The sequence below is a fragment of the Macaca nemestrina genome, chromosome 13, assembly GCF_043159975.1.
Source record: "Macaca nemestrina isolate mMacNem1 chromosome 13, mMacNem.hap1, whole genome shotgun sequence".
In the NCBI taxonomy this organism is placed as follows: Eukaryota; Metazoa; Chordata; class Mammalia; order Primates; family Cercopithecidae; genus Macaca; species Macaca nemestrina.
The window spans coordinates 23,733,648-23,745,773 of record NC_092137.1 but is presented as its reverse complement, the minus strand read 5'-3'; the positions used below and the strand labels follow the sequence as shown (position 1 = coordinate 23,745,773).

Genomic DNA, 12,126 nt, shown 5'->3' with positions numbered 1-12,126 from the left:
CTTTTTGGAATAAAGAGACTGATTTTATTTGTACCTTTATCCACAATACACTGTTTTTTCCATTTGGTCCTCTTATCAACCTTGTAGGATCATTATTATTATTCTTACTTTGCAGCTGAGGAAACAGACTTGTTGGCAAGTGACATAGCCAAGACTTGAAAGTTTTTTAAAATTCAAAGCCCACGTTCATTATCATAGCTACTTTATATCTTTCCAACAGGATAACAGGACATGCCTAATTTGCTTTTTTAATTAATAAATATCCGTTTATATTTGTGGGAATTTCCCCCCCCATAGTGTTTTTAGATAATCTTAAAACTATCAGCTGATTAAAAAATTATTTTAAATAAATGTGATATGTGTGCGTGCCCTTCCTTCCACTCCCCTATTTGGTATATTTGGACTCTTAACACTTCTTAAAGGATAAGGGCTTGCCCCCAACTCAGCCTCCCATGCTGAGAGTAAACCAGTTTTGCTTTTGCTCAGGAAAACTCTTTTCTTTCCAATCAGAAAAGATTTGTCAGATTTTCAAATCCCATCTGTAATAGTTTTATAAATGATGGTAAGGTAGTACAAAGGGACAGAAAATGTTGGTCAGATAAATATTTTATTTAGGCTTATGTTTCTCTTGTTTTCTCCTTTGTTTTTCTTCTCAGGTTCATTCAGCTCTTAAGCTGAAAACATAGGAGTCTCTGGGAAGGATCGAGAGGGGGAAATAAGATAACCTAAAACTAAAGTTTTTATTTAACTAATGAATTTAAAGTGTCTGAAAACTTTATCAAATTCCAAAGCAGACTGCAGAGAAAACAAAACTTTAGAAAACAAATGTTAAATTTAAAATTAAGCATAGGGTGGTCACATTTATAGTCTTTAATAATATACATTTTAGAGTGCTTTTTAGTTTATAAAACAGTTTCCACTTGTACACAGGCATTTGTGTCAAATACCAGAACTAGGAATCCAGCTAATATCTTCTGAGGTAGTTTGTTTCAGTATAACTCTGCTACTTCTCTTATAGGGAGATTGACTGGTTTTTCAGCTCCTAAAGGGTGAAAAATGAATTAAAACACACATACACTTCTACTTAATATTTTTTATAAGTAATCCTAAACATTAAAAAACATATAAATTATGTATATGTGCGTGCGTGTGTGTGAATGTGTAAATTTAAAAATAATGGTATAGATGCCCTCTGAAACTGTGAGAAAACTAACCCTACGATCATAGAGTAGAACTTAACCATCTCCCTAGAAATCTTTCCTGGACTAATTTTAGACATTACTGCTAAGACTGCTTTTATAGCAAACCTATTTACTTGATTTGAGATTTGCATTGGGGAAGGCAGTAGATACATAAGTTGCTAGCACTTTCTTATTGGTCGGGGATACACAATTTATTGGGCAAATCAAGACTTAATATCTCTTGTTTAGGGTTATCTCACAGAAAATCAGCACAGAAAGCAGCATGTTTGTTTTTGTTTGTTTGTTTGTAGATTTCTTTATACCTAGGGACAAATCCAGCAAATCTCATACTGGTTAGGAAAACTATACTTAATTTTCTTATGTAATTGACTCTAAATGTTTGTGATGACTCCAAAGGAGTGGAAAATACTTTCCATGAAATAGTTCACTCTAGAAAACTGAAAAAGAAAATTTTTGTTGAAAATTTAAAGAGATTTATCAGAATAACTTATCTCATAGTATGAAAAGTCTTTGCTTTTTATTTTCCTTTTCTTTTTCTTGAAGTCACATTTATTGATGCTCATTGGGTATTTTTGTCCATACATTCTCTTCTCAGATATGCCCAAAGGGTTAAAAAAAAAAAAACAAAACAGACATAGTTTCAAATTTTAAGAACAGAAACATTTCAGAGTTGATTTAGGTATGACTTGGAAACTGAAGCTTTCATGGAAAGTATGGCAGATAGTAACTTTGGTAGCATAAACAGCACTGCAGTTTTATCTTTATAAATTATTTATTTGATATTTAGATTTAATTTTTAAAGAACTTTGTTTTTATTTTGTGTTTTTACGAACTGAGATGATATGAAAAACCAGAACTAATTTTTATTAAAATATCTTATTTGTTTTAGGTTTCAGATTATCTTGAAGTAATCAAGGAACCAATGGACTTATCAACAGTAATAACTAAAATTGATAAACATAATTACCTAACTGCAAAGGATTTCCTGAAAGATATTGACCTCATCTGTAGCAATGCTTTAGAGTATAATCCAGACAAGGACCCAGGAGGTAAGGATGCATAGGGCAAGGTTTCCCTTGAAAATCAGTCAGAAGGCAGTTTACCATTTAAATACTAACTCATGCCTGTGTTCTAGATAGATTAATTTTCACGACCTGTTGTTTTTCAAAACTTGTTAATAAGAAACTCATAGTCTACATAAAAATAATGTGTTTAAAGTAGAGAATTGTATGGTTACAGATATTATTTTCAGGGGTTCGTTTCTTCATTTACATTCTACTTTTTATATTTACATTGTGATTTGCGAATTTAATTGAAAATTTATTAGTCAACAATCACAGTGCTGATAAACACTGGGAATTTCGAATTCATGGAAATTCCATGATAGGATAAGTTTATGTGTCAAAAGATCCTTTTATGTAGAATGTTATCTGTTCTTTTGATTATTGGTATTTTTATGTAATTATTTTATTCCTAATCCATCCTGTATTCAAGTGTATAGTCCCAACTTTTGTTATCTGGTTGATAACAGATATATCCTGGAAGACCACCAGGAGTATATCTGCAGTGAAACAAGATGAGGTGATTTATTATACTGAGGGAGAATATGTGTCATAGGGAACCATACAAGATTTGGGCTTGTGTTAAGTGATTTTGGTTAGAGTATAAGGAAGTGGGGCTTTGCAGTGGATTAGATGCTATTGGAAAGTAGGAATAATTTTAAGAACCTAGAAGGCAAGAAAATGGAGCAAGGCTAAAGCTATGATTGATAAAGAAACAGCAGTTGGCTGGGTGTGGTGGCTCATGCCTGTAATCCCAGCACTTTGGGAGACTGGGGCGAGTAGATCACTTGAGCTCAGGAGTTTGCAGGCCAGCCTGAGTAACATGGCAAAACCCCGTCTCTACAAAAAATTACAAAAATCAGCTGTGTGTGGTGGTTGCACACCTGTAGTCCTAGCTACTTGAGAGGCTGAGATGGGAGGATCACTTGAGCCCTGGAGGTTGAGGCTACAGTGAGCTGTGATCATGCCACTGTACTCCAGCCTGGGAAACAGAGTGATAGCCTTTCTCAAAATAAAAAGGAAATAAAAGGAAAAAAAAAGAAAAAAGAAAAAAAAAAAAAGAAAGAAACAGCAGTCATTCATATTAGTCAGGATTGTGTTTGGTCATTGGCTATTATTATTTATTTTTACTTTTTTGAGATGGAATCTCCCTCTGTTGCCCAGGTTGGAGTACAGTGGCATGATCTCTGCTTCCTGCAACTTCCACCTCCTGGGTTCAAGTGATTCTCCTAGCTCAGCCTCCCGAGTAGCTGGGATTACAGGTGCCTGCCACCGTATCCAGCTAATTTTTTGTGTTTTTAGTAGACACGGGGTTTCACCATGTTGGCCAGGCTGGTCTCAAACTTGTAATCTCAAGTGGTCTACCTGCCTCAGTCTCTCAAAGTGCTGGGATTACAGGCCTGGGCCACCACGCCCAGCCTGATTATTGTTTTTTTTGGTGGTCAGGACAATGTTCATGTTTTGTCTGTGTTTAGACATGATTAGACAGAGTGGTCTAATTTTTCTCTTGACCCGTCATGGGCACAGGGTGGCCTTGTCTGATATTAGTGTTCTGTGAAATTGTTTATGTTTAATTGTAGTACCCTGAGGCGTAGCTGATAGTGCCAGGCCAACTCCTGGCTATCAGGAGCCACTTTTTGCTTTTTTACTCTATTGAGAATTCTATTTATTTGATAAGTAATACTAAAAATAAAATGCTTCTTGTTTTTAAAACATTCATTTAAGTTTTTGTTATCTAAAGATAGTTAGAATATAATTTTTGCTTTGTTTTGTTTTTTGTTTGAGACAGAGTCTCATTGTGTCACCCAGGCTGGAGTGCAGTGGCGTGATAGCAGCTCAGTGTAACCTCCGCCTCCTGGATTCAAGTGATTCTTGTGCCTCACCCTCCCAAGTAGCTGGGACTACAGGCACGTGCCACTACATCCAGCTAATTTTTGTATTTTTAGTAGAGATGGGATTTTGTCATGTTGGCCAGGCTGGTCTTGAAGTCCTGACCCCAGGTAATCTGCCCCTCTCGACCTCCCAGAGTGCTGGAATTATAGGTGTGAGCTACGGCACCTGGCCTGTGCTTTGTTTTGTATCTGTATTTTGAGGCAGAGCTTCTCAACCCAGGCCATATGGTAAAATGACTTAGATTTCTCAGTTTCACATGAAATTAGGTATTTTTTGCTTCAGTTTCAACCATAATATATCACAGATTCTATAATGGGAAAAACTGCAATTTCTTTTGCACCAATCCAGTAATTTCCAAGTTAGGAGGCAGAATAAAATTTTGTGTGGCTGGACTTTGTATGTAACAGTTTTTCAGCTTTATGTTATTTACCTCTTGTAGTTTTTGTTGTTTGTTTACTTTACCTGTTTTCGAGTTATTTTATATAACACACACACACACACACACACACACACACACACACACTTTTTATTTGGACACAGCATCTTGTTCTGTTGCTCAGGCTGGAATGCAGCTGTGTGACCTCAGCTCACTGCAACCTCTGCCTCCTGGGCTCGAGCGATCCTCCCACCTTAGCCTCTCAGTAGCTGGGTAATACAGGCACACACCACCACACCTGGCTAATTTTTGTATTTTTGTTTGTAGAGAAGAGGTCTCGCCATGTTGCCCAGGCTGGTCTCAAACTCCTGGGTTCAAGTGATCTGCCCACCTCGGCCTCCCGAAGTGCTGGTATTACCCATGTGAGCCAGTGCACCTGGCTTATATATATCTTATAGAAAAATATATGAAAGTAGAACAAAGAAGAACATTAAAAACGTATAATTCCATCACTTAGTGTTTTTTCTCTGTTTCCTTCCCCATCCATGGATATAGTGCATGTAGAATATATACATGCATCTTAGTTTTACTAAAATGACTAGGATTTTTGTAAATTTTGTCATTCCCATAATATTTTGTGAAAAGCTTATTAGTTAATGAATGTATTTCTCCAACATTATTTTAATCGTATTAGATCTCATATAACAGCTAATACCCTATTGTTGGACATATTAGATTTTTTAGTTTTTTTCCTCTTTTATAAACACTGATAAATATCTTTGTAATGCAAATTTTGTGTTGATTCTTAATTATTTCCTTAGAATAAGTTCCTTAAAGTGAAATTTCTGGATCAAAGAATATATATCTTTTAAGGCTTTTAATCTGTACTATTAAAATTTTCTCTAAAAATTAAAAAAATTATACCAGCAGCAGACTGGGTGCGGTGGCTCACACCTGTAATCCCAGCACTTTGGGAGGCCGAGGCAGGCAGATCACGAGGTCAGGAGATCGAGACCATCCTGGCTAACACTGTGAAACCACACCTCTACTAAAAATGCAAAAAATTAGCTGGGCGTGGTGGTGGGCACCTGTAGTCACAGCTACTCTGGAGGCTGAGGCAGGAGAATAGCATGAACCTGGGAGGCGGAGCTTGCAGTGAGCTGAGATTGCGCCACTGCACTCTGGCCTGGGCGACAGAGCGAGACTCTGTCTCCAAAAAAAAAAAAAAGAAAAATTATACCAACAGCATCAGGGCCACTGTAAGCCAATGTAGCAATTTTTGGTAAGTGAGAGAACCTCATTCTTCAGTTGGATGCCATCCTGTAACAGGATGGATAGTGAAGCATGGGCTGGATGTCAGCCCCATTTCACTCCCTTCCCTTGCTGGGGTCCTTTGTGAGGGTACAGCCCGCACAACTGTCTATGTAGTGGCTTTGGGCAGTGTGTACCTACACCTTCAGCCTGGTTTTCAAGACACAGAGACTGCTGTTATTGTGTAATATGTAATGAGAATGTGGGCTTTGGATTCAGACCTAGGTTTTAGTCCCATTTCTCCTATTTCCTAGCTCTTTAACTTTGATCAAGTTAAGCCCTCTAAATTTTAGTTTCCTCATCTGTAAAATGGGGATGATAACAACATTCTTTAATTGGGGTAGTTGTAAGAATTAAATGAGAAAGTGTATTAGGTTGAACCTTATGAAATTGCTGTTTTCATATGGTTCATCCTAAATATCTTAAGCCTTGAGTGGGGTACCTGGGACATGGTAAGAGTTCCATAAAGGTTAGCTGTTGGTATTTGTATTCTTATGATCATAATTATTTAAATTGTGCTTTAATTTTTTTATAAGTTGATTTCTTAGCAGGTACCTACGTATTTGCTCTAGAATGACCCTCTATACTTTGTCCTTATTACATTCCCTGGACCATACTTTAAATTTAGTTCATTTTGAAACAAATCTAAGAGCTGGTAGTGAAAATGAATTTAAGTGCTTAGAAAAAGCCAGTTGAGAAGATCAATCCATATTTTCCCCCCCTAAGTAATTAGTTATAACCATGTTGATATTAATATTTTAAGGAAGAAGTAATGGTTTCTGGTGCATAATAACATTTTGCTACAAAATGCAGTTCCACAATGAAAGAATATGGCTCTGTCTCACAGAGTTAACACGGTACACTTGTAACTTTCTTCCTTCACTTGTTCTGATATAAAAAGTGGTATAGTTCAAAGGTATTATTTTGGCTGTGTTTAGATTTTTTTCATATCTTTCATCAAGCAACCTCTTTTTTTTTTTTCTTAGCAACAGAACCACTTGTTATATTCCAGAAAAACATCCTCAGGGTGTGTTGTATAGCAAGTGGAAATTACATGAATGTTGTAGTACGTTTACAAGTTCCCATGAGTATTTGGAAGCTTATAGTGTTCTCTTTTGCAGAACACTTGGCCATTTGGGGGAAAAACTAACATATACATAGAAGACAGAAGCCAACATTTTGAAAGATATACATGTTGCCTAACTATTGACCCAGATTCTCTCCCTTGAGGATGATGGGAACAGAAATTAAATGATGGGAACAAGGAGAAATTGACCTGTGTTCTAAATGTGACCAGTATCAGATATTTGGCCCTAATTACTACACTATAGATACATAGATACATGATATATTATGTTTGGCTCATCCCCGTTTTTGGTCTTGCAGTGCACCCCTCCTATATTCCCCAGGCCTGTTCATATGCTACATACCATCATTTGACAAGTTTTGCTGAAATTTTGGCCCTAATCTTTTAGTTTCCTCAGAATCTTCTGTGTTGTACCAATTGCATAGGATTAAAACCCCCAGATTCACCCAAACTTTTGGAGCCCTCTGTGTTCTGCTCTTAATACATTTCTAAATTTATCTGCCATAGTTCTATTTCATGAGTTGTTTCAACCAAACTCATTCATTTTTCCATTAGTGTTTATGAATACTATCTGCTAATTACTGAGCTGGATGCCTAGACTACAAAGATGACTATGACAATTCTTGCCTTTTGAGACCAAGATTTTATTTATATATATATATATATATATATAAAATCAGTGTTATGGTAGATCCATAATGCCTACTGGATAACTACTATGTGGCAGGCTTTATTCTGTATGTAATTGTATTAGCTTACTAGCGCTACCATAACAAAATATAACAGAAATTAATTTTCTCACAGTTCTGGAGGTTATCAGTTCAAAATAAAAGTGTCAGCAAGTTTGGTTTCTCCTGAGGCCTCTTTTCTTGGCTTGCAGATGGCGGCCTCCTTTCTCTCTTTGTCCTTACATGGCCTTTTCCCTATGCCTGTGTGCCCTTGGTGTCTCTTGGTGTATCCAAATTTTCTCTCCTTATAAGGACATCAGTCAGATTGGAACCCACCCATATGTCCTCATTTTATTTTAATTATCTTTTTAAAGGCCTTGTCTCCAAATACAGTCATATTTTAAGGTACTGGGAGTTAAGCTTTCCACATATAAATTTTGAGGAGACGCAGTTCAGCCTGTAACAGATATATGAAACACAATCCCTACTATATAGAAAGTCATCAATTTTTAGAGATGATAAATACACTAATCAAATTATTGGTGATTGTAATAAATATTAAGATAAAGGGATATCATAGAGGTGGCAATCATGAATAATGTCTTAAGGTGCCAGCAGATAATTATAAGACAGTATCATAAGGACTTTATTAGAAATATGTTACTGGGTTAGTGGAGCACAGAAGAGAAGACACTACTTGGAGATTAGCAAGATTGGGAAGGGCATTGATTCCAGGCTGAGGAAACAAAGGTATGAAAACAACAAATCTGGAGAATAGAGTGCCTCCATGGAGGAGTAGTGGGAAACTAATTTACTTCTCTACTCACTGACTCAACATTTATTGAGCCTCTATTTATTAAATATTCTCTGTGTATAAATCCTGTTTAAGGCTAGAGATATACAGATGGTTAAGACACAACCTTGACCTTTTAGTATCAAATTTGGGGTAGAGGTCAAGGGAGTTACCACTTGATGGAGGTTGGAACATCAGTTAAGATTTAATTGCAGTGGCTGCAGGGATTGAATGTAGAGGTCTTAGTGATCAACCATTTAAATATGGCGGACAAAAACCTAGAATGATCCTTGAGGTTTTGGTCTGGATAGAGGAAATCTGGGAAGGTAAACCAATGGAGGAACAGATTTATGGGCAGGATGTGAAATTCAATTTGGGACGTGTTAGTATGAGTTATATTTGGTACACCCAGACAAAATGCAGACTTTATTTATTTATTTATTTATGAGACAGAGTCTTGTTCTGTTGCCAGGCTGGAGTACAGTGGTGCGATCTTGGCTGACTGCACCCTCTGCCTCCTGGGTTCAAGTAATTCTCCTGCCTCAGCCTCCCCAGTAGCTGGGACTACAGGCGTGTACTGCCATGCCTAGCTAATTTTTGTATTTTTAGTAGAGATGGGGTTTCACCATGTTGGCCAGGATGGTCTCGATCTCTTGACCTCGTGATCCGCCCGTCTTGGCTTCCCAAACTGCTGAGATTACTAGTTGTATATGTGGTTCTGGAGGTTAAAAGAAGTGGGCAGGAGATATAGTTGGGAGTCATCATTGAGGAGGAGTGAATGAGATTTCATAGACAGTGTGTAGAATGAGAAGAGAGAGGCGCCCAGGAGGGCCCCTTTTCTAGGAAATATGGGTCCCAGTTCTTGCCCAGTGTAAGTCCCAGTCTTATTCTTTCAGTACTTTTGTCAAATGTGTCCCCTCTACTGGGAGTATTTACATGTTTTTCTTTTTAAATCAGTTTTATTGAGGTATAAGTAACATACAAGAAAATGTACTTTTGAAAAGCACGTAGCTTTTGAAAGCACCTATATTTTTTAAATTTCACCTACCTGGCCGGGCGCGGTGGCTCACGCCCAGCAGTTTGGGAGTTCAAGGCGGGCGGATCATGAGGGCAAGAGGTCGAGACCATCCTGGCTAACATGGTGAAATCGCATATCTATTAAAAATACAAAAATTAGCTGGGCGTGGTGGTGTGCGCCTGTACTCCTGCTGAGGCAGGAGAATCGCTTGAATCCAGGAGGCGGAGGTTGCAGTTAGCCAAGATTGCCCTCCAGCCTGGCGACAGAGCAAGACTCCGTCTTAAAAAAAAAAAAAAAAATTCACCTACCTTTCAAGGAATACTAAAATGCTAAGTTCATGAAAGATTTTTCTGATTTCCTTCCAGTTGTAAGTAACCCCTTCATCTCTGAATCTCATAATGTAACTTTTCTGAGACGTTTATTCCTTTTTTACCCATAGTTATTTGTTTACATATCCTTACCCCTTGTTTTAGACTCAAAGCCTATTGAGAACAGGATCTATATAGGCATCTTGTGTAGAGCATATTCTTAATAAATGTGGCCAATGAGTAAATGTTATTCATTATTCTATTTTTATTTTATTTACTTATTTGAGACAGAGTTTTGCTCTTGTTACCCAGGCTGGAGCACAGTGGCACGATCTCAGCTCACTGCAATCCCCACCTCCCGGGTTCAAGCAGTTCTCCTGCCTCAACCTCCTGAGTACCTGGGATTATAGGCATGCGCCACCATGTCCGGCTAATTTTTGTATTTTTAGTAGAGATGGGATTTCACCATGTTGGTCAGGCTGGTCTCGAACTCCTGTCCTCAGGTGATCCACCCGCCTCGGCCTTCCAAAGTGTTGAGATTACAGATGTGAGCCTCTGTGCCTAACCTCTATTTTTAGATACTAACTCAAGGAATCTCAGATTAGGTAGAAATTATAAAATGGAGACATGGTAACATTATGTAGAAATATGCACAAATGCTAATAATATGTAAATATGACCCGAACCAGTAAATATAGTTAAATTTTTTTTTATTTTTTGTTTTTTTGGAGACAAGGTCTCACGCTGTTGCCTGGACCTGAGTGCAGTGGCATGATCTTGGTTCACTGCAGCCTTGACCTCCTGGGCACCAGTGTTCCTCCCACCTCAGCCCCCTCGAGTAGCTAGGACTACAGCTACAGGACTTACCACCATGCCTGGCTAATTTTAAAATATTTTTGTATAGATGGGGTCTTGCTATGTTGACTATGCTGGTCTCAAACTCTTCAAGTGATCCTCTTGCTGCATCCTCCCAAAGTGTTGAGATTACAGGTGTGAGCCACCATGCCCAGCCAAATTTCTTATTTATGAAATTATTTGGGATGAAAAATCATAACATGAAAATTAGCTTTTCTTAAAAATATGGTTACTCTTAATAATTTTATTGAACAAAACCTCAGCTAATGTACTTCTGGGATTTTTTTTTTCTTCATAATGAACTAAAAGTAAAAGTTTACCAATTACAAAAGAAACATCAACACAGTGAAATTGCTGTTACTTTCATTAAAGTAGTGCTTCTGTTAATTTTATAGATACTCATCTATATGTCCTAAGTAGCAATTACTTTTTGCTGAAGACAAATGTAAGTGGTAATATCTTTATTTTATAGATGAGGAGATTGGGGCTCAGAAAGGTTATATAATCCGTGTGCAAACCCACAGATGTTATATGGCACAACTGAATGGATTGAGAGCTGTCTTGACTTCAAAGCCAATATGTGGGGTTTTTTTGCTGTGCTCATGTAACTTGCAAATTTCATGGATTTGTACCATCTTAAAATCTTAAAGTATGAGACAGAGTAGAAACTCATAAATATGTAGTTTCTATTCCCACATGATTTTAAACCTAGAGTTTTAAATGATGAATGAGTCTTTGAATCCGCAAACAAAATTATATTCATGTGCAGTTTTCAACTTTTATTCTCTTCTTTTTTTTCCCTCCCCCAAGATGGGGTCTCACTCTGTTGCCTAGTCTGGAGTGCAGTGGTGCGATCATCGCTCACTGTAGCCATCATAGCTGACTTGAGCCACCGACCTCCCTGGCTCAAGTTATCTTCCCACTTCAGCCTCCTGAATAGCTGGGACCATATGAGCCACCAATACTGGCTAACTTTTTAATTTTTTGTAGAGATGGAGTCTCCATATGTTGCCCAGGCTGGTCTCAAACTCCTGGCCTCAAGCAATCCTCCTGCTTCAGTTTCCTAAAGTGTTGAGATTACAGATGTGAGCCATGATGCCCAGCCATATTCTGTTCTTATAAGAATCCAGGTCAAAAAGATTAAGAACCTAGGATTATCATAGACATCCCTTCTAGTTTTAATATTCTTTAAGTTTGTGATTATATGCTATGTGTAATCTTAGACACTCTTCTAAACAATGATTGAAAACTGTAATGATAGGCACATGAAAAAGCAATGCCCTGGCCAGGCTCAGTGGCCCACACCTGTAATCCCAGCACTTTGGGAGACCGAGGTGGGCAGATCGCTTGAGCCCAAGAATGTGAGACCAGCATGTGACCTGGGCAACATGGCCAGACACCATCTCTACAAAAAATACAAAAATTAGCCGGGCGTGGTGGCGCATGCCTGTGGTCCTATTAATAGCTGCTCGGGGCACTGAGGCAGAGAGGATTGTTTGAGCCCAGGAGGTTGATGCTGCTATAAGCCATGATCGTTCCACTGCATTCTAGCTT

General features: G+C 37.9%; 1 protein-coding gene across 4 annotated transcripts in view; it reads left to right on the top strand.

The window, feature by feature from the left end:
- Positions 1 to 12,126, top strand: part of LOC105479837 (ATPase family AAA domain containing 2B) — a 175,392-nt gene that overhangs the window by 138,793 nt on the left and 24,473 nt on the right. For all 4 annotated transcript variants that reach the window (XM_011738169.3, XM_011738168.3, XM_011738166.3 and 1 more), the window contains one exon: positions 2,092 to 2,251. In XM_011738169.3, coding sequence (XP_011736471.2) covers positions 2,092 to 2,251 — 160 coding nt within the window. The remainder of the gene's footprint in view (positions 1 to 2,091; positions 2,252 to 12,126) is intronic.